Source organism: Polypterus senegalus, chromosome 3 (genome assembly GCF_016835505.1).
Source record: "Polypterus senegalus isolate Bchr_013 chromosome 3, ASM1683550v1, whole genome shotgun sequence".
Classification (NCBI taxonomy): Eukaryota; Metazoa; Chordata; class Cladistia; order Polypteriformes; family Polypteridae; genus Polypterus; species Polypterus senegalus.
The window spans coordinates 232,722,772-232,746,470 of NC_053156.1; the positions used below are offsets into that span (position 1 = coordinate 232,722,772).

The 23,699-nt window shown below is 37.1% G+C and overlaps 1 protein-coding gene across 2 annotated transcripts in view; it reads right to left on the reverse strand.

Moving 5' to 3' along the window:
• Positions 1-10,802: 10,802 nt before the first annotated feature.
• The window catches only part of tead3a (TEA domain family member 3 a), a 168,312-nt gene continuing 155,415 nt past the window's right edge, over positions 10,803-23,699 (reverse strand). For both annotated transcript variants that reach the window (XM_039748751.1, XM_039748750.1), the window contains 4 exons: positions 19,759-19,932; positions 18,652-18,792; positions 17,513-17,665; positions 10,803-13,881 (listed from right to left, as the gene is read on the reverse strand). In XM_039748751.1, the coding sequence (XP_039604685.1) occupies positions 13,768-13,881; positions 17,513-17,665; positions 18,652-18,792; positions 19,759-19,932 (582 nt within the window). In that variant the 3' untranslated portion in view covers positions 10,803-13,767. The remainder of the gene's footprint in view (positions 13,882-17,512; positions 17,666-18,651; positions 18,793-19,758; positions 19,933-23,699) is intronic.

The window sequence follows — 23,699 nt, forward strand, 5'->3', positions numbered from 1 at the left end:
GATTCTTTCAAGTCACACCCTACTTACAATTATTTTCAAACAAGACCACAGTCATCTAACCTCAGTTGTGTGCATGCTTTTGGCAGACACACTTCCTGTGCTCTCAGCTCTTATAAACTTTATCAGGATAATAATTTTATACATTCCAGATGACACTTCAACGACTAAGCAAAGAAGAAAGAACATGGACAAACATTCGAGAAAGTCGTTTTATTATTTGGGGGTTGCGTTGTCACGATGTAACTCCAAACACGGAATCAAAATTCAATGCGATCTTGAAGAAAAGTGAATCCCAAATATTGTTTTTACTAAATTTTTAAAAGTAAAAGTGAAAATAATGCATATGTAACAATTCCCATGAAAATAACAATCTCTTTAAATGGTACATCTGGTTAACTAAACCCGGGGGTGGGCAAGTGAAGCGAGTAGGGGGCAAAGCCTCCTAGTGCGTATATAGTTGTGCTTGAAAGTTTGTGAACCCTTTAGAATTTTCAATATTTCTGCATAAATATGACCTAAAACATCATCAGATTTTCACTCAAGTCCTGAAAGTAGATAAAAAGAAACCAGTTAAACAAATGAGACAAAAATATTATACTTGGTCACTTATTTATTAAGGAAAATGATCGAATATTCCATATTTGTGAGTGGCAAAAGTATGTGAACCTCTAGGATTAGCAGTTAGTTTGAAGGTGAAATCAGAGTCAGTTGTTTTCAATCAATGGGATGACAATCAGGTGTGAGTGGGCACCCTGTGTTATTTAAAGAACAGGGATCTAACAAAGTCTGCTCTTCACAACACATGTTTGTGGAAGTGTATCATGGGACGAACAAAGGAGATTTCTGAGGACTTCAGAAAAAGAGTTGTTGATGCTCATCAGGCTGGAAAAGGTTACAAAAACATCTCTAAAGAGTTTGGACTCTACCAATCCACAGTCAGACAGATTGTGTGCAAATGGAGGAAATTCAAGACCATTGTTACCCTCCCCAGGAATGGTCGACCAACAAAGATCACTCCAAGAGCAACGTGTGTAATAGTCGGCGAGGTCACAAAGGACCCCAGGGTAACTTCTAAGCAACTGAAGGCCTCTCTCACATTGGCTAATGTTCATGTTCATGAGTCCACCATCAGGAGAACACTGAACAACAATGGCAGGGCTGCAAGGAGAAAGCCACTGCTCTCCAAAAAAAAACACATTGCTGTTCGTCTGCAGTTTGCTAAAGATCACGTGGACAAACCAGAAGGCTATTGGAAGAATGTTTTGTGGATGGATGAGACCAGAATATAACTTTTTGGTTTAAATGAAAAGTGTTATGTTTGGAGAAAGGAAAACACTGCACTCCAGCATAAGAACCTTATCCCATCTGTGAAACATGGTGGTGGTAGTATCATGGTTTGGGCCTGTTTTGCTGCATCTGGGCCAGGACGGCTTGCCTTCATTGATGGAACAATGAATTCTGAATTATATCAGAGAATTAATTCTAAAGGAAAATTTCAGGACATCTGTCCATGAACTGAATCTCAAGAGAAGGTGGGTAATGCACCAAGACAATAACCCTAAGCACACAAGTCGTTCTACCAAAGAATGGTTAATGAAGAATAAAGTTAATGTTTTGGAATGGCCAAAGTCCTGACCTTAATCCAATCGAAATGTTGTGGAAAGACCTGAAGTGAGCAGTTCATGTGAGGAAACCCACCAACATCCCAGAGTTGAAGCTGTTCTGTATGGAGGAATGGGCTAAAATTCCTCCAAGCCGGTGTGCAGGAATGAGCAAAAGTTACCGGAAACGTTTAGTTGCAGTTATTGCTGCAAAGGGGGGTCACACCAGATACTGAAAGCAAAGGTTCACATACTTTTGCCACTGACAAATATGTAATATTCAATCATTTTCCTTAATAAGTAAATGACCAAGTATAATATTTTTGTCTCATTTGTTTAACTAGTTTCTCTTTAGCTACTTTTAGGACTTGAGTGAAAATCTGATGATGTTTTAGGTCACATTTATGCACAAATATAGAAAATTCTAAAGGGCTCACAATCTTTCAGTACAACTGTGTATTGCAAATCCATATTTATCATTGCTATATATTAAATCTATTGGATGTATTCCATAGGATCTCTAGGTTTAAAATTAGTTTGAATAAGAGCATAATTTTCTCAGTGGAATATTCTAGCAAGTCAGACTAAAGCAGATCAATTTTTGCAGATTGCCTCAAATGTCACAAATAAATTTAGAGAGATCCTCAAATTTAATTTCTGCAATATGTTGGAAAGCATCAACCAATTGTCAATAGTTGACCATCTCTTTGTCTTGGGAGAATTCCTATAAAGTGTATATCCTTCCAAAGCTCTTTTATGTTTTCCATAGTATTCTTATATACAGTGGATACAGACACTATTCAGATCCCTTCACTTTTTTCACATTTTATGTTGCAGCTTTATGATAAAATCATTTTTTTTTTTTCTCTCATCAAGCAACACTCAGATGTGCAGAATGACAGAACAAAAACAGGAGTTTAGAATTTTGGGTCATTAATTAAAAATAAAAAAAACTGACACAGGTATTCAAGACCGTGACTCAGTGCTCAGTCAAGGAACCTTTGGCAGCGATTACAACCTGAAGGGTTCTGGAGTATGTTGTGAGAAGCTTTGATAACTAGGTTTGGTGATTTTTTTGCCATTCTTCTCTGCAGAGCCTCTCAATCTCCGTGAGGTTGGATGGAGACCATCAGTGGATAACTATTTTCAGGTCCCTCTGGAGATGTCTGATTAGGTTCAAGTCCAAACTGTAGCTGGGCATCTCAAAGACACTCCTTTATGGTCTTTGCATGTGCTTAGGGTCATTGTCAGAAGTTCTGAGGTCCATAGCACTCTAGAGTGGGTTTTCATTAAGGGTTTCTCTGTACTTTGTTCTGCTCAGTTTTTCTCCAACCCTGTCTGGTCTTCCAATCACTGCCACTGAAAAACAACCCCACACCATGCTGCTGCCACCACCATCCTTCACCACTGGTGTTAAGTGGTGCTTGGCTTCCTCCAGACATGATGTTGATCTTGGTTTTCATCAGAACAGAGAATCTGGTTTCTTACAGTCCGAAAGTCCTTTAGGGTCTTTTATACAAAATCTGAGCAGGCTTCCATGTGACCTTTACTAAGAGGAGGCTTCTATCTGGCCACTCAATCATTAACGCACGAGGAGTGGAGTGCTGGTTGTCTTTCTGAAAGTTTCTCTCATCTCCATACAGGTTCTCAATGACCACTGAGTTCTTGGTCACCTCTCTTACCATGGAAATTCTCCCAAAATTGTTCAGTTTGGCCAGGCAGGCAGTTTTAGGAAGAATTTAGGTTATTCCAGACTTCTTCCATTTAAAAATTAAGGAGGCCACTATGCTCTTGGAAACCAGGAATGTTTTGTAGCCTTCCCTGTATCAGTCCTGCCTGTAAGCTATGTAGACAACTCCTACAACCTCATGGCTTGGTTTTTGCTTTGAAACGCATTGTCAGCTATAGGACCTTATAAAGATAGGGGTGTACCTTTCCTAACCTTCCATGTCCAGTCAATTGAACTGAGCCGAGGTGAACTACAAGCAAGGTCTAAAAACATGTCAGTGGTAATCAAAAGAAATGAATGCACCTGAGCCAGATTTCAAGTGTCATAGCAAAGGGTCTGAATACTTGTGTCAATGTGATAGTTCACTTTTTTATTTTAATAAATTCATCAAAAATTTTAAAATCCTGTTTTTGCTTTGTTGTTCTGGGGTCTTGAGTGTTACTTGATGTGGTGAAAATAAACTGATAATTTTAGCTTAAAAATATTTTTAAAAAGTGAAGGGTTCTGAATCCACTGAATATATTAACAAATTATTTAAAAAACTAGGGGGCTTTGCCCCTTGCTTGCTTCGCTTGCCAACTCCCGGGCGGGCGCTCTGCCACTCACGTATGGGGAAGCAGATCTACAATTTAATCAGATTGTTATTTACATGGGAATTGTTACATATGCATAATAGAACTATTTTACATTACAGTGAGTAATTAACCATAGTAAAAAATAATAAATTGAAAGAAAATTATGGTTCATGTTACATTAGAGGTATTTGTTGCGTTATACGTTTTTGTTCTGTTTGGCTTTGAAATTAACACGCAAATACTTTTTAAACTTACACTCTTACTGTAAAATTTCAGAAAAAACAATTTTTTTAATTAACTTTTCATCAATATCACATTGAATTTTGATTTTGTGTTTGGACTTACATCGTAACAACGCAACATATAACTGTCCGTGAGTGAATATCATTTCTTTCGCTGTAATAAATAAACCTACTCTTTCGAATGTTTGTTCCTGTGATTTGTTAATTGTCACAGCAAAAGCTATTCTCACGGGAAACTAACGTTTTAATATGAATGGCATATCAAGATCTCCTTTGGTGTCTAATGTTATCCGCAGAAGATGTACAACATTACCTTTCTTGTCGTCTGTTAAAATTTTACATGTCAGAATTATTCGACAGCATAGTCCATTGATATGCATTTAACCAATTTGCCGTGTAACTTATCGACAATTTTCGCGTTAATTCATTTGACTTCATTATTCCTCAGTGCTAGAAATGCCCATGTTCTCATTTTTTCTGTTGATAACCCGTCGGGATGAAATTCATCAATAAGATTTGGACATAATAAGTCTTCTTTTATTGGGGACTTAAAGTGAGGAAAATGTAAAAATTTATAGGAGCTAAAAGCGCAGGAACTGTGTCTGACAAAAGCATTCACACGAAGGAGAAGTAAATGGACTGTAGCCGTGGTTGAAAATGGTTGAGAGGAGGGCGGGACTTGAAAATATCTCTTGGCAATAGTCTCATCTCAAGATTTTCTTTTATAATAGAGAGATAAGAATTAAAGCAATTTTTAGGTTTCAGTTTTGGAACACAAAAATCCCACTTGTTAGGACAAGTCTGTAAAGATCTAAAGGGACACTACCTAAGGCCCCATGCACACTACTACTTTTCATTCAAATATACAAACATTAAGACTACATTTTTGCCCACATTGCCCTGGTGTTATCAACCCCCATAAACATCAACTTTTGGAAACGCTCCGCAGAGCCATACAGTTTTAAGAACGCATCAGGGATGGACGAAAATGCGGACTCTAATTTGCTTATGCTTATTACGTGGCCCATCCCTGACTGGATCCTGCTCATTACAGAATCTCATTCTCTGATCGGACACAAAGGAGCCACGGCACTTGTCCAGTTACTTACCTGTATGTATGTGAATGCCATTTTGAACAGCGTGAATGCAGTATACATGTGCAAAAGGTAAATAATTTACTGGTCGCTACAGTATTGAGATAAATCCCATGGGCTGGCGGCCATATCTTAGAGTCCAAACACAAAATTTATGTATGTTTCATATGCACCTTATACAGTAAACATAGCATGTAGGTAATTTTATACAATATTTGCAATATTTTTTTTCTGTTGCTGTTTTGATAAACAGGTTACTGTGAATAAGCTAAAAACAATGGTAGCAAGGCATGCAGATCTGGCAGTGACGATGGTCGATAAACTGCCGCCAACAGACCATCAGAGCCCATGTTCCTTCTAAGCTATATGTGTGTGTGATTGCACACCTCATTTGAACTGCTGCACAGGTGGTATTGTGCAGCTCACTCCCCCCTCATCCTAGACGGTGGTTTGGAGATGATGCAAAACTGAAATCTCAGATAACTAAAAGAGGGCTGCCATCAACAAGATAAAGTCTTCTTCAATCTCTGAAAAGCATGGTGGAATTTAGGTGAAAATTAAACAAAAAATAAAAATCCACCTAAAACAAGATCCAAACCATGAAAAACATCAAACCTCACTGGTGAAATGTTTTCGGAATGATACAAGAATTGCATCATTTTGCTGCTCTGTATGTTGGATTTACAATCATTGCCAACCTTTCATAAGAGCACAAAATTCCTTGGTGTACATCTGGCAGCTGACTTTAGTTGGTCAATTAATGGCATCTGCATAGTCAAGAAGGCACAGCAGAGTCTCCACTTTCATCGATGACTGAAGAATGCATGTCTACCTCCGCCTGTTCTTACCACATCCTACAGGAGCACCATTGAAAGTGTTCTGACCAGCTGCATCTCAGTCTGGTTTGGGAAGTGCAGTGTCTCTGACTGTAAGGTCCTACAACAGATGGTGCACACCACAGAAAAGATCATTGGGACCTCACTGCCCTTCAATACAGACAACTTTATAAAGTTTTGCATTCACAAAGTCTATAGCATTGTGAAGGTGGGCGCTCATGGTCTCTTGTATCTGTCAGAAGATACTGTAGCATCTGAATGAGTTCTGCCCCTTAGCTGCCCATACTCTGAAGTCTGTGCCGCTCCCCTCACCCACTGGTTTGCTCCTAATAAATTATTTATATGCAGTATATGTGTTACACTTATTACTACTGTTGTTTTTTTATTAGTTGTTATTTATATATTTATTACTATATGTTTCAAAATATTAGTATATATTCACCTATTAATTATTTATACAAAAGTATAGCTTTTCACCTGTCTTGCACTTGTCCCATGTTTATGTACATGTTGCACCTCCGTCCTGGAGATCACTATTTTGTGCCACTGCATGCTGCGATATTGTGTATGGATGGTAAGACAATAAAGCCACTTGACTTCATAACATTATTATATATAACCAGATGGAATAATGTTATGCAATGAAATCTCTATTGCAATATCAACACTACATTGCTCCTGTGTTGACTTATTTAACTCAAAAATCCAGACCCAACATATCAAAATTATAAAGAACACAAACAAACAAATAAATAAAATTAGAGCTACTTCAAGATGAACAGCCTGAAGCATTTGCGGAATTGGGAAAGGATCCATTTATGCCGTGGCGCTGCTCCAGGTTGTTAAAGTCTCCATATACATGAGGATCACCTCGTATTGGGCAGTCTATTCCTGCAGCTCTCTGAATTGAGTGAGTCAAAGTTTGAATTCATCTAACAACAAACACAAGGGTCTGGAATGTGGTGTTGACTGTATTCTGACTGGACTGTTTTTTAAATAGAGTAATGTTTAACACGGTTTACATAAAGGTAATCCACCTTTTAGTCCCATTCATTTCCTGAATTCAGCTCTTCCCATCTAGCTGGAGGTGTAGGCCAAATTCTGGCCAAGCACTAAACAGGAAGCAGCTGCAAATGAGACAGATGGACGGCACAAGACCACCCTCCCTCATATAAGCCTATCTCAGAGTTACAGATTAACTTAACCTTCACTTCGGTGGGCTGTGGGGGAGTGACAAGTATGGGGAGAATGTGTACACGAACACAGAGTGTGACCAGGCTCAAAGCTGCACTTGGGCTCCTAGTCAGATACCAACGTTAAACAATCCACCCAAGTGTCACTATTACAGAACTTGGTGGCTCGAACTATGCAGCTCTTCCTATTGAGAGTATACAAGATTGCTTTCTCTACCATGAACGTTGGGATATTGCTCATTAATAAAGCAAACACAATAAATGATTATGGCTGTCACATATTTGCAGCTATTAAAATTATATTTTTAAGACTACAAACAAAACGTTCTCCAGTGCTTCTTGTCTATACTTCTTTAGTATCAGCAGCTGCTCTAACCTCCAACTACATTGTCCTCTTGAGATCAATAAATCCCCCATCCACCCATCTTTGGTCTCTATGTATATTCAGTAAGCAATGTTACTTAATATGGATGCCAATCCAGTTTGTGACTCTGGTTAAAGAGAGGGTGAAATATTTGAAATCTTTGCATTATCTTCTTCACTTATGTTCAGCACATGAATATTTGCCATGAGAAGCAGTAAAACCTTCATGGATTCATTTAAAAAAGGGAGAACAACTAAAAGGAAACTCAAATATCCGTGAGCACCAACAGCTCATTTATTCTCCAATGATAATAATGTGGTACTGCCAAGACATCAAGTCCAGGCCATCCATCTAAAATTGAACCGCTGGGGGTCACCAAAACTAAGTACAGAGGAAAGTTGGACTGTTGAACAATTTTAATTTTACTCAGCAAACATGACCTGTATTTTGAGGGATGGAGGAGGAACATGAGGGAAGTCCTTGCTGAAGAAACAGCATGCACTGTGACACGCACAGAAGTTTGCAGTAAGTCTACACGAGAATGTTACAGGGGTGACCGTGCAAATGCCTTTTTAACGTAGAATTTGTGTGGACATGGACCCTTACGGCCAATGACAAATGGTCTCAGTATGTCTCATGCACTTGACTTTGCTCCCATGTAGCATGCTGTCAGCTTCTGAGATGAGGATTAAGTTTAGTGGAAGATTAAACTGTCCATTAATTATGGATTTAATCAAATATGTTTTTTGAAATGTGACAAAAATAGTTTCAAATGGTCTATTTTTGTTTAAAAAAATTAAATTTCATGAGAGAGGGCAAAAGGTAGTATGGGACTAAATGGAGGCTTAAATGAAGCCAACACATTAGTTAAGACAGCAGATTCTTAGCAGCCGTCCTCTGCCATGATCTGAATAAATACCAGTCGAACATCTCAGGGTATCAACATTGGCTTTTGTTCAGTTGCATGACATTTAATTTGATGAAATTCATACAAGCATAAAAACAATGGTAATCACTGGCCAACATACAGGACCACTTCTTAGTCTTTTGTACTAAAGAATATTAACACATGAGATGAAAGCTCATTATCAGCTATAAAAATACCCGAGGTTGACATTTCTCTGAAAATTAGCTAATTTGGCCTTTAGTTTTTGGTTTTCATTTTGAGCTTATCTTGCTTGTGTTACGAGGCATTTGGTTTCAATAAAAATGTGTTGGCCTTGCTTATATTTGTTGGTAACGTGTTTGTTTAGCCGACAGCCTACGAAGTTCTTGTTAATTTAGTGACCCTTAAAGGAAGGCAACCATCAGAGACGATGATGGCAAATAAAAACACACAAAACAAAAACAGTACGAGTACTATACATATTTGTCTGGGCTCTACACATACGGACAAAGTAATTGGCACTTGGATTAAAAGGCATATTGGTTGTTTCATTTTAGAAATCAAAGTCAGAATTTCTAGTTCTTTTATTAAACCACAGTATCTGCTACAGCAACAGGTAAAATAACCACAAGACCTTATGAGGACTTGCATGTTTTAGATACGAGTTCTGTTTGGCTGGCAACAGTTCAAAATAAAACTTAAGTGTAATCTCAGTTTGCATTTGGTGTAATATTAAAATTGGGCCATTTCTCCACATATGCACTCACTACTTTATATTATACTGTAATGAACTTTGAGTGTCTCATATCAGTATAGTGAACAGACTTTCACTTTTAAATGTGTTTTTAACACAAATACAATTGTAGTTCATTGTAGGCGGACCATTATTTTTTGTATAAAACTCAAAGAGCTTACAGAAATTTAGTAACAAATCTATAGAACCATGCAGCCTTTACATGTGCATGTTTGCTTAAATGTACATTTATAGAGTAACTAAAAGTCTATATGCCTTATTTCAACTTTCCATAACATCAATTTAGTAAATGAAACAAAGCGTTTCATTAAAGATAAAACCATAATGGCAGAAGATCCATTTCAGAGTACTCCGATTTCCTCCTAAATATGAACAATGCAAATGCCCGACTGATCACCATTTATCAGGCTCTGTCCTGACCTGAAGAGAAGCCTTCCTTCCCAGAGCATGATGGTGCCACCACCTCTGTTACCCTGCTTGACAATAGACACTGTTATGCCAGGGCAGTTGTTCCAAAATCTGTCCTTGGGACCAAATGTGGCTGCAGGTTTTTATTTCAACCAACTGTTGGTTTTTGGGCTACATGTCTTATTTTTCTGAGAAATTGTATCTGTCTTCACAGCTTTGGCTCCTGGTGAATATGTAATTATGTAGCCAGCTATTGCCATACATTTTTAACTCTAAACTATGTCAAATTTGCTGTCTGAAGCCTCCTGATGAGCTTTCTCCTCGTACTACCATCATTTCTAAAAGGGTCCTTTCTTACTTGCACATGGTGATGTGTAGCTTGTTGTTTAGCAAATACAAATAAGAATTTAACTGTACTCTGTACATGTGACAATAATGACCCTAAAATGCCACGAAATACATCGCCCTTCTCCAGCGCCATGATTAGTGACGATGACCACCTTACCTCAAAACTTCAGCCTCCCTTTTCTGAAAAATCTCAAAGAACATTTATCATTAACAAACATTAACAAATAAAAACTTGCTAATTATACTATTCAACTTTACAATGATTGTGTGCTTCAAAATCCACAATGCATTTTGAAAATCAAACTGATGTTTAATCTATAAAAATTAAAATACAGAAATATCTAGTTGTAATCTTCTAACTGTGCCATACTGTATTCAGTTTTCAATGATAATCTTTAAAATATTCCAAGATTTATATGACTTGGAAGTTGTTTTATGTCTCTGACCTGATCGGCTCATCTTAACACTAATATCTCCCAGTTCCTTGTGGAGCTCAGCTATCTCTGTATATGCAGCCTAGAAGTCTTCAGGCCATTTGTTTCTACTCAGACACTTTTAATACTCACGGTCATTCCGAACAATGGCTGTTCTGCCAACCTCTCACTGGTCCCCACTTCATGGCAGAAGGAAACCTCATCTCCCTCTTGATGAATTGCTGTCCTCTAATTTGGCTTACCTGAATTAAGTGCGCCATGTTGGAATCCTTCAGTATTCTTTTCAAAACTGCACACAACTAACAAATATAATTTAATAATCACTGGGCACACTTGAGTTTGAGAAACAAATGGCTCCATAAGCACCATGCTTTTTATTTGAAGGTTATACACAATACATCGATTATATGATACAACCCCTCACATCTTAGACAACACAATATACAAGAATTCAATGCAAATGTAGGAACCACAGCCAGATAATACCAGCCAACAGAACGCCCACCCTCCCCTCCCACTTCAAACAAAACACACCTTACCTTGCAAACAAAATGGGTATAAACTGTGGCAGACTGAATCTCACACTCAAAAAAATTTAAAGTTAATGATTCTTGTCTGGGTGACAAGCGGCTGCCTACAGCAAGAACAAAAAAACAAAACAAAAAAAAAAACACAAAGCAAAAGAGCCGGGGGCAACAGCTCTTTTTAGTCACTTGCAGTGCTGTCCATAATCTGATCCAGCATTTTCATTCTTGCAGATACCTGCTGGTTAGAATTGCCCATTTCGATGCCCTCACAACTAACAGTACACAGCAGGGGAACACAATTTAATGCTAGATCAAGGTCGAGGCCAGGTAACAAGGCGGCAAAAGAGTTTAACGAGCATTAATGTTTCTACAAAAAGCAAAACTTTGGCCTTTTCACTAAATGTTGAGGACAGTGATTGTTTTCCCTCCAGCTTAATGTACCTCCATGCATCCTGTTTAATAAAAACATCTTAAAACATTAATTTTGTTTAAACAAGACTGGCATACTAAAAAGAAAAGAATGGGAAACAAGTGGTGGAGTGAATCAGGAGTATTTCTGGAGTTCCCTGTATACATTTTCACTTGTGGAAAAACACTTCTGAAATATTCAACTTTTCTATACTTGAGTTAGAACATCATTTCCAACATATGCATACATTAATTCACAACCAGTATTTTCTCACTTTACCAAGTATCTAATACCATTCAGTGATAGTGCTTTAGGAGAGGAGCAACCAGAAGGTTTAACGAAATAATAAAAATCAAACATGATCTGAACCGCTGTATCTAGATAGCAGATTTATCCCTTCTTTCCAAGAGGAAGCAGGGGCCACCATTAGAGGTTTCCACATAAAACACCCCAGTCAATAGCAATGCAAAACAGTAAAGGCAGCAACAGGGAAATGCAAGGCCATGATAGAAATATCAATAGGGACCAGTCGTCTACTGTTGGGCCACTGAACTAAACAAAAATCAAAGCTTTCAAGAGACTGCATCTCCTGTCATGTGTGAGGCCATCAGACAGCTGGCCAGAACAGAGTAAGCAACACCACATACCAGCCTGACAAGTATCAACCACTAGGGAGCACTGCAGCACAAGTGATACAAACCACTGAGCTGAGCCGGAGGCTCTCCAAGACTAGCAGTGATGTTTATCAGCATCCGCCTTTCAAATAGAAAAACTCCAAACAGCTTTATTAAACATACCAATATTTAATTCACGTTTTAGGAGGAAAATCGTGACCCAAGTGCGGAACAAAATTGTTTTCTGTTCTGACAGACTGGTGCCCTGTTTAAGATGACTTCCTACTCTTCACACACTACTGCTGCTCCTCTGTAACTCTTGACTGCGGTAAAGCTGGGTCAGAAATTTGATTGCAGTGGCTGTGAAAAAAAATGTAAATCTGAGGAATGACGTCTGGACTACACAATTTATATCCCAATTACTATTGCTAAAATCCTTTGATAAAAGCTATCCTCAAATAATTAAAAAATATATATATATATATTTAAAAACCATCCACAGTATGTTCTAAATTGAATAATTTAACATGGCTGCATTGCTGCCTTTCCTTCTTTAGGTCAAAGTTCAAGTTAATGTAGGAAGTATGTACTCAAAATGCCACTGGCACACCATGACGACACACTGCCACAGACTGACTTTTTTTTTTTAAACTGCATCTGTTTATTAAAAAAACAAAAACAAAAAACAACTGGTCGACTGCAATAAAGACTTAGTCAACTGTCAAATACGTTGAATATATTGGCCCACTAAGGGCTTTGGAGGTAAGATTACATCATTAGATCACAGCAGTCTGGAGCTCTGTGCAAAAGGAAAGCCAAGACCTAGAAGTGGAGTTTTGTATTTCAGTTTAAAAGAGATTTGAGTCATTTTTTTATCAGGTTTTAGCCTGCCAATGATTTACAGTCGAAGAGTATTCTAGAGATCAAGTTTTACAAATTTGCAAAGTGAGGAGAACTTATGAGCAAGTAAGTATATCATCATCATCATCATTTTCAATAAGTTAAGTAACAGAATATCCTGCCTGGTGTTGTTAAAAAATAAAACACTGAATGTCTTTGGGGACACCTGATAAAACTCCCCCTCAAAAAGTTTCAAAATCATATAAGCTGCAAGTTGGAAAACATAATTATGTGAACAAAATTTAAAATGTGGGGGAAACATGAATTTACTGCTTTGTGACACGATCTCTGCTACTAGATACACCACTGCTTTTGCTGAACACCACACGTAAAATGGGGTATCAACATCTTACGCTGCCTCGTTAGAAATCCTCCCTGCAGCTTCCTTCCAGTTCAATAAAAGCTGCCCAGCCAGTCACACACTTTTGAGCCGGCCTGTGAAATGAGGAGCACAGACACACGTCTAATAGCTTCACTCTTTCACTTTCCATTTCTCTCTCTCTTTTTTTTTTTTTTTTACATTTCCTAAACTTTCTTCCACACATTCAATTTTCCTCAATACAAAAACAAAAGTTATCCCTGAAAAAATGAAATAACAAAAGAAAAAACATTGCAAGGAACATTACCAAGACAGCCTATTTTATCATTCTTTTAACATTTAAATACAAAAAGACTTGTTCTTACACAAAATAGTGCATAGTTTTTAAACTTCATACATTTCCTATTTTACAAAACTGTAACTGAAGTAGAAAATACCCACTGTCCTATAAAACCTCTTTGTTTGGCTTTTTTTTTTTTTGGTTTTAGAAATTGTCAGGCAGCATTTTAAGGCAGGTTGTCTTCCAGGACTCTCCTAGTCCTTGACAAGCCGGTAGACATGATACTGGGCACCGTGTTCACTCGTTGAAACTTCAAACACAAAAGCTATGCATAGTAGAGTCTCCTGGGTATCACGGTTTGTCACCACCTGAGGAAAAGAACACAAAATAAATAAAGAAAGAAAATGACAAGTAAAGCAGCCACTTTGGGAAAGGGAGTCAAGGAATGGAGGAGCACCCCTTGATGTTTCTAGTAGCACTTTGGAAAAACATCTTCCTTCGACAACACGTGTCTTACAGAAGAGCTGACTCTGCAGCAACTGGGACTCCCCATTATGTCTGATATCAGTACCACTAATTTGGTTAATATGAAGAAAACGTTCAAGATACACAAGGAATTTTACCATATGCAATAGTTACTAAACTTCACATTAATGAGCAATTATGTTTTCACTCAATATACTTATTTAATGTTTGAATATAACAAAAAAAGTTAAGTTAATCTAATTTTCAGTTTTTAGAAGATTTAATATATTTTGCATGGCTGTAAAATAGAGCCCACTGACAACTACCCAAGAGAAGATATTTCAAGTGTTAATAATAATAATAATAATAATACATTTTATTTATGCAAAGTGCCTTTCTAAGCACTCAAGTGACACCAAACAAACAATAAATAAAAAACACTTTATAAGCAAAACACAGAAAATATAAAAATGTAAAAAGTGTTTAATAAAATCAAAAAGAAATTCCACAAAAAATTTGAATTACTATGTGATACACATTAACATTATTTATATTTATAAACTTTGAAGGTGAACTTTAACTGAGCAGTTAGAAGTAGAAAAAATATCAGCTGAAGAAGAAACTTTTTAGTAAAATAAATTAATGTGTTCATAATACAGTATATCTTCTTGTTGAGCTACTGTACTTATTAACTATTAAACAGCCTAATTAATGAAGGTGTTTTAATTCTCCACTACAGGTTTCAATACCAATTGCTAAAATGAAATATATAATACAAGGGGCGATAAGGGGGCTCATTAATCACGTAGTAAACACTTGTCAGGACACTGTCTGCTTTTACAGATTTCTGATCAACCCCAATGATTTTGCTTACGACTTTAAATATGCATTCCAATTTAACTATAGTAAGCAGGCATGTTTCTAAAACACATTCTATCAACGTATAAAACAACACAAAACAGATGCTTAGGCTATTTGCAAAGCATAATTAAATGTAGGAAATAGAAGCTTGATTGACATTTCTTAACTCTAAATGATCATTCTCAGTCATTTGTAGGATAGGACTTATGGAGGTGGGACCGCTGTGTTTTTTTCTTCTAAAGTTTAAGAGCATCCCTTTCATTTATTTGACATTTCTCTTAAAAAAAAGTTATCAGTGCACATTAAGTAAGATTCTGCAAAAAGAACGGCATGCACCTTGAGCTTACAAGCAGTACTTGTTTGAATTCCCTGTAAAGAATTATTATTATTATGAAATTTTAACCCGTCTTTGTATAACCTTAACATTTCACTTTAACATAAAAGAAAAAGCTGCTTACCTTGTAATTGTATATAATGTATATTTCTGAAAAGTCAAATTCTTTAAAAGTAGTCTAATTTAAGATCAGTCAATGATGTTGAAAATTATTCATATTTTATTCTATAAAAATGTCTGCTGAAGCACCATCTTAAAAAAATGACTGTGTGATTTATGGGATTAAATATAGAAAAGACAGAATTCTACCCGCTATTAACTGTAAATCATGATGGTGGTAATGTCATGGTATGCATCAGAGCCTGAACAGCTCACCATCACAGAATTCACTACGAATTCCTCACTGTACCAGAGACTACTTGAGGGTAATGTCAGTTTGTCTATCAGTAGATAAAAGCCTTGCACAGGATAATCCACCAAGGAATGGCTGGAAAGGAAGAAATAAAGGCCTCTGGAATACAGAAGTCAAAGCCCAGATCTGAATCCAATCGAGCTGCTGCGGGGAAGAGTTGAAATGTACTGCGCATGAAAGACACCACTCAGACATCACACAGATGAAGGACATCTGCTTGGAGGAGTAGGAAAAGCCTTCTCCCAGTCAAAGCCAGAGACAGCTAGTCAGTTATAGGAAGCCACTACCCCAGTTGTCATTACCATCTATTATTGTATTTATTATATATCTATTAACAAATATGCCATTCCATCAGTGGAAAAATTAGTTTCTGTTGAATAAATTTATGTAAAGTCATTTTTAAGTATATCACCATTATTTATAGATACTTTTTAAGTGAAGATCAAATCTTGGTATGTCTACCTGTGTTACAAATGATAGTATCATTTCATTGGTTGTATTTGCTTTTTTCATGACTGTATGTTTGGGTGAAATTTCAAATGAAATCAGCAATATGATAAAATGAAGCATCAGAGATTTGATTAACAAAAGTACATTACTGAAAGCCTAAGAATGCAAGCTAGAGTAATTCTTTTCAGGTATGTCAAACACAAGTGACAAAACATAGTCTTGATAAACAAATGAAATGTGTATTTTGGAGAGTCTTAGAACAGGCCAACTACCATGTAAACACACACACACACACACACACACACACACACACACACACACACTAACTGCGTGAGACACCATTTAATGTGCTCTACTCACGTCAACTTAGGGACACTATTGCATCCGCATTAAATTTTTAACCACATAAACAAGAAGAATACAAAGTAAAGAGTAAGAAGCTTCATTTAGCCAAACTATGGACGTACATATTCAACTAATGTTTTGCTTGGAGATATGCAAGTGGAAATAAAAAAAAAACAATATTAATTGCGGTAATGTTTAAAATTTATTGCAGGCAGGAGTTTTTTGACTAATGGGAACAAGAGTACAATTTCTCAAATGGGAACTTTTCAAGACTGATTTTATCTTTTGCCACAGTTACTACATATAAAAGTTTTTATCAATAGTGAAATTGGCGTGCTATGGTGTAGAGCCTCAAATACTAGGAGAGTTTTGTTCTATACTCCTGAATATGCATGTTATGTAAAAATAATGAATACTTTTTAAGCATGAGTGGTAAACAGAAATATAAAATGACACTTTCTTATATTTAATATCATTAACACCAGACAAGCTTAGTTTGTGATGTATAAGCTAAGAGAAGGCAATGATGTGAGTAAAATTATTTAAATTACTTTCAAATGATACTAAGTTGCTTAGTTAGTAAACTAAATTTCTATTTACTCCACTCCACCCTTTTTAAATAGCACTATGCTTAGCAAATTTGTAAAAATAATTTGGGAGCTTTTTTGGAGAATAGTGCTTCTGCAGTCAATGGCTATAAACAGCAGGTAAGGAAAACTTTGAACTAGTTTCTCTTTTATACTTAATCATAACACAGAAAAAGGAGAAAAAATCAAGGAGACTGGGAACTAAGGAAATGAATTGATGGGGCTCGAGTTGCTAAATTGTACTATACAGCTAGAATTGTGTAGAGAAACAGAGAACTGCACATAAAAGCACTCCAGAGCATTTATCAGATGTAATATACATTTTTTGTTATTAAGAAGGCAGACTAGAAACACTTAATTTTTTTTTTATTTGAACTATTTTTACTTGTTTTTAAAGTACTACAGTTTTAGTTGGTACTCTTAAGTGGAGCACTTTATTTTTTTTACAACTTGATTTTTTTGCATGTACTTAAATCAAATACTGCAATGCAAATCTACTCATTCTGTACTATTTTAACTGGAGATCACATAACCTCGAGAGTCACCTGTAAAATGGTGAAGTTTTCAAGCACACTGTTCATCATATACTTCTCTGGCAGATGTTTGAGTTTGTGGATAAAGTTGATCATGTATTCACACATGGGTGAACGATGAATTCTGTACACAAAGCGACCACCTTCCATCCGGGCATATTCTGTCTGTGAAGAAACATTGAAGTTATGGAGTCAGAATACATGCGGCATTCAGGGACTTATCATAGCAGAGGATAGCTGCATCAAGTCTGATGTGAAGTAATCTAATGAATTTAGGATACTGAACCAACAGACACGTTTAAATTGCCTACAAGAGACTTGCACAGTTAAAATAATTTTGTTCCTTGACACTTTAAAACCTATGGGTTGATTTTTTTTTTCAACAAATTATTCCAATCTTAGCAGCTGTGGGTGTAAACAGAGTCCTTACCCTGCATAAGAGTACACATGCAGGCATAACCTTATCCTGACAGTATTGGGTATAAAAATGAAATTTAGAGGAGGAAGGGAAAAACAAAACAAAAAAAAAAACACATGCATCCCTGGATTTATCCCATAAAGCTGTACCAAACACTACATTAATGAGTTATTAATGACTAACTTCCAAATTCTAATCTGTAATCACAGCTCTAGTTGGTTTAGAAGTCTGCTACAAGAGTTCTTACACAAACCAACAGAAGTGAGCAAATAACACCCATCCATCTCATCCTTTACTGGTTTCCCTGCATCTTAATATTCTATTTTGGCCCAAAACGACCTGCGCTCCATAGCGCCTGACTGTGGCACAACCTCCCTAAATTAATGAGATTAGCTGACTCAATAAATTCTTTCGAAAAAACAACTTAAAGCTCATTTGTTCAAGAAGGCTTTTTAATTTGCCCTCACTTTCTGAACTTTCTTTCAGATTTCCATCTCTGTTCGGATTTCCAGGAAGATATACAGTATGTTAGTATCATAAATGATCTTGTTTGTTTGTTAGGATATTCTTTTCTTGTAGTATTCCTATTTTGGATTAATATTGGTTTTTTTTTGGCTTTTATGCTATTTCAATGCTTTTTACATCCTTATTATTTTTATTTATTTATTATTGTTAAAAATGTAAAAGTGTTTCCAAGCTAAAGTAGGCCTCTAATTAAATGTAAATCTCTTACCTCGACTTTCTCAACAACCTGCTTCCCAAATGAGCAGACCTTTGTGGACACTGTAATTGTCATGTTTTCACTGCTGCTGTACTGACTGCTCACTCCGTAGAAGGAACCAGGTCCATCCTGCACACTGCTATTAAGATCCGCCTGCATGTTGAGGACAAACGTTAGTGATACTCTTAACATGTCAAACAAGACAGTAAACAAAAAAAAAATGCGTGGATTGACAGAACTCTTTTGCTGGAATCTGCCTGTTTTCCCAGCAACAAATACTGAAGCAGAAATTCATAAATAATACAGGTGATGTACAAAAATTCCCATTCTCCTCCCCCTCCTAAATTATTACTATAGTTGAATTAACTTAGCTGGAATGTACTTGCCAATAAATACATAAATTTAAACCCCAATCACATTACATAATTTTTCAAAAGATTTTCAGTCATATCCTACACATACATAACCTTAGTGAGGACAGTCACTTGACAGCAGTTTGACATCTCCAGTAACTCTGTCAAACTGGTCTGTACCTTGCCCTGACAAAATTGGACTTTACCTTAAGTTATAGGGAGAGGGTCTTCTTATACGTGAGAGCATTCAAGTACAGAACATACAAGTATTGTCCCACAAGGGAAGAGGTATAGTGGGCATTTTTGGCTGTGTACACAGAACAGAAGCCCCTCTCTCACATTTGTAGTACCACAAAAAATAAACATACAAGGGCTGAGACTTTGGCCAACTTGTCATACTTGGAAAGCCATTGTATGGATGCCAGTTGTTGCTAGGCCACACATTATTGGATGCTGAAAAATGTGCATGGAGTCATGTAATTTGGTATCCCCTTAGATTCCTAGCTGTGTAATCGGACATTCTCAAGGTAAAGAGATCCAACAACTGCTGTTGTTAAGTTTGACATCCCCTACAACTAGAAGCTGTGTAATGTGCTGCAAGGTTTTAGGTAAAAGCTATCTAATGGACTCCAAGAACTGTTAAAGCATACTTGATTGAAGGCATAACCCTGCTGAGTAGCAGAAACATCAAAGCTTTAATTCCATAGTACAAGTGCTTCTGTTAGGATTATATTACCATTTGTTAATCAAACTAAAACTAACTTACCCAAAACTTGACTAGAAAGAAGGCATTTTGAGGGCCTTTTTCATATAACTCCTTCAGCCCTCCTTTCTTCTCAGGGAACTTGTCATAGATCTGCCTGATATCCACTGCTTCCAGCAAGGGGTCACTATATGAGGGGTTTGTCTGTCCAATGTGGACAAACAAGTGTTTGCTGAACTGTAAAAAAAAAGCACAAACGCAGATGTGGTAAGAATACATTTGGCTAATGAGCAAGAAGTTCATAGAATATGTAAGCACAAGTATGTAGCTCACTAAGACACTTTTAACTGAATATCATGTCAGCAAATTTTGTTTTACATGGAGATCTGTTTTTTGAACAACTCATCAAGTATGGACATATTCTTCTATTTGTGTGTCAGGGTCACCAAACAGCAGGGTTGGGATTTAATCTGGTATCCTTTAAACAAAAAATGCTGAAAAGAGAATTCGCATATCTGACTTTAGATAACAGTGTGTTTATGCTCCAACAAGTTTCGTTTGTAAGCAGTGCTACAGATAAATATATTGTGTATACTTTACTGCAAAAAAAAAAAACCCACAATGCCTTTTTGAAAATTAAATGAGATGCATTCATTCATAACCATTTTGCAAACAAAGCCACTTAGGAATTGCAGCTTAAGGTTTTATGTAAAAATTCAGGATTGGATGATCTTTAAAAAAAATTCTAGGGAATTTGATACAATGTCTATAGCAGTGAGTGTGGCAAATTAAGATCAGTAAAGATCAGGGTAACTTTGAATGGAGGGGATGTGCTAAGATTTATTATCTTCAAGGTTTCTGCGATACTTAATAGTCAGTCCTATGAAACAAGACCACGAATTCTGACCACGAATCAACAACAGTGTGCATACATACAGTTTGACAAAACTTGTTCTGCTATTGCAAACTACATATTATTATTAAGACCTCTGGATCAAACATTTGCTGAATCAAAAAATGCTCATGTACAGGCAGACAGAGGGTGTCTGATTGATTCATATTTCAGATGACTTCACCACAATGTATTTTATAATACACTAGCCAACCCGCGTACCATACGCTGCATAATCAGGCCGGTTTTTTAATGATTTTTAAGCACAGGGAGAAAATTAACATTTGAAAAATTGGTAATAAATCAGCAAGAAAAGCAACATTGCAACAATGCACGGAACGAACCAACACACAATCGTCCGTGACTGAAAACTGGCGGACCGCCATCGCTCATGTGCCCACCTCCAACTTGTCACTTGAGTCGTTGTCGTCTTTGCACAGTCCAGATGCACCTGTGACTCACGTAGACTTTTCGTGTTCCTGCTGGAGAATCTAAGACGACGCATGTTTGTTGTGGATGCGAATTGCTGTATGTAGCGTGTAAAACAGTTTGTTATGGTGCACGCGGTCGTGCATCGTAACCGAAAACTCGGTTTTTAAAGACTGCTTACTTCATTCTGTTTTAACCTCAGTTGTAAAGGATTGTTTTAAGGATCCCATGGGATACCCCTCGCAAACCGTTTTACACACCGCATATGACGATTCATCTCCGGCGTGGCTCATTCCTGCGTGCGCCATAGGTGTCTTACTTGTCAGCGGCTTAGTGAATTCACACCCCCTTCCGGCGTGCTTTCCATGGTTGTCTTGCTTTAGTGAATTATATATATAGATTTGCAAAATTCACCACACAAAATTCCCACTGTTTAATATAAAGCTGATGTTAACAACATAAGAGGGCAATATGTTAATTAAAATTCAAAATTATTTAGCACATTGAACAGTCTTCACAGCTTTTTTTTATGCTACTTTATGTTTCATCTACTGTACATACACTCACCTAAAGGATTATTAGGAACACCTGTTCAATTTCTCATTAATGCAATTATCTAATCAACCAATCACATGGCAGTTGCTTCAATGCATTTAAGGGTGTGGTCCTGGTCAAGACAATCTCCTGAACTCCAAACTGAATGTCAGAATGGGAAAGAAAGGTGATTTAAGCAATTTTGAGCGTGGCATGGTTGTTGGTGCCAGACGGGCCGGTCTGAGTATTTCACAATCTGCTCAGTTACTAGGATTTTCACGCACAACCATTTCTAGGGTTTACAAAGAATGGTGTGAAAAGGGAAAAACATCCAGTATGCGGCAGTCTTGTGGGCGAAAATGCCTTGTTGATTCTAGAGGTCAGAGGAGAATGGGCCGACTGATTCAAGCTGATAGAAGAGCAACTTTGACTGAAATGACCACTCGTTACAACCGAGGTATGCAGCAAAGCATTTGTGAAACCACAACACGCACAACCATGAGGCTACAACATGGGCTACAACAGCAGAAGACCCCACCAGGTACCACTCATCTCCACTACAAATAGGAAAAAGAGGCTACAATTTGCACGAGCTCACCAAAATTGGACAGTTGAGGACTGGAAAAATGCTGCCTGGTCTGATGAGTCTCAATTTCTGTTGAGACATTCAAATGGTAGAGTCAGAATTTGGCGTAAACAGAATGAGAACATGGATCCATTATGTCTTGTTACCACTGTGCAGGCTGGTGGTGGTGGTGTAATGGTGTGGGGGATGTTTTCTTGGCACACTTTAGGCCCCTTAGTGCCAATTGGGCATCGTTTAAATGCCACGGGTTACCTGAGCATTGTTTCTGACCATGTCCATCCCTTCATGACCACCATGTACCCATCCTCTGATGGCTACTTCCAGCAGGATAATGCACCATGTCACAAAGCTCGAATCATTTCAAATTGGTTTCTTGAACATGACAGTGAGTTCACTGTACTAAAATGGCCCCCACAGTCACCAGATCTCAACCCAATAGAGCATCTTTGGGATGTGGTGGAACGGGAGCTTCGTGCCCTGGATGTGCATCCCAAAAATCTCCATCAACTGCAAGATGCTATCCTATCAATATGGGCCAACATTTCTAAAGAATGCTTTCAGCACCTTGTTGAATCAATGCCACGAAGAATTAAGGCAGTTCTGAAGGCGAAAGGGGGTCAAACACCGTATTAGTATGGTGTTCCTAATAATCCTTTAGGTGAGTGTATCTCTTGAACAGTTGCAAGTTACATCTTTAACTCACTGAAATTAAAAATAAAATATTTTTTATAAATGCAAAACTTTGTAAAAATAACCCTAAGGGCAGCAACATTTTGAATGCTTATACTATTAAAGATATCGGATGGCATTTGTTGCTACTCTTATGAAACCAGTTAACTTTCAAGCTCCAATAAGAAAGAAAAAAAAAAAACTGTACATTTTCTTTACATTTCTTAACCCACCTTTCCATTTCTCAGTCGTAATACATTTTGAATTTAACACAAGACAGGAAACAGTGTTAGACACGATGCAATTTCTAACAGGGCAAACCCACATAAACATGACTGTTCGCTCACTTGGCCAAGTTAAAAAATGTACAGTTAAATGACACTCTTAAACTGGCTTAATTCAATTCAAGGTTGCCGGATCCAACCTTACTGAAGGGTGCCGGTTCACTGTAGGGAAGGCCGACTCGCATTCAAAAGAGACAGATTTAGATTTACCAATTAACATTGTATGCATGTTTATGGCATGTGGGTGGAAAACTTGTTTGTGAAAAATTCCCACTTGCTTTCATGCAGTTTTTGAAAGAGCACTGTATACAACGAAAGGCAGTAGAGCGACTTTAAGTCAGAATTATGATGTGTATACAATTATAAAAAATCATTTCCTTTTTTAATAAAATGAAACAGATTTGCTTACAAGGTGGTATTTTAAAGATGGTTTGAGTCCTATGGGCTGAGGTATCATATCTCTACTGAAAACAAATAACAGAAAACTTTCCATATTCGCAATTTAACAATACTTACTTTAAAAGTAAGAGAGAAAATTATAGCTTAGATAGCAAGACAGACTGAGTGTCGTATAAGATCTGTATAGTTTACAAATACGTGCAGTTGATTT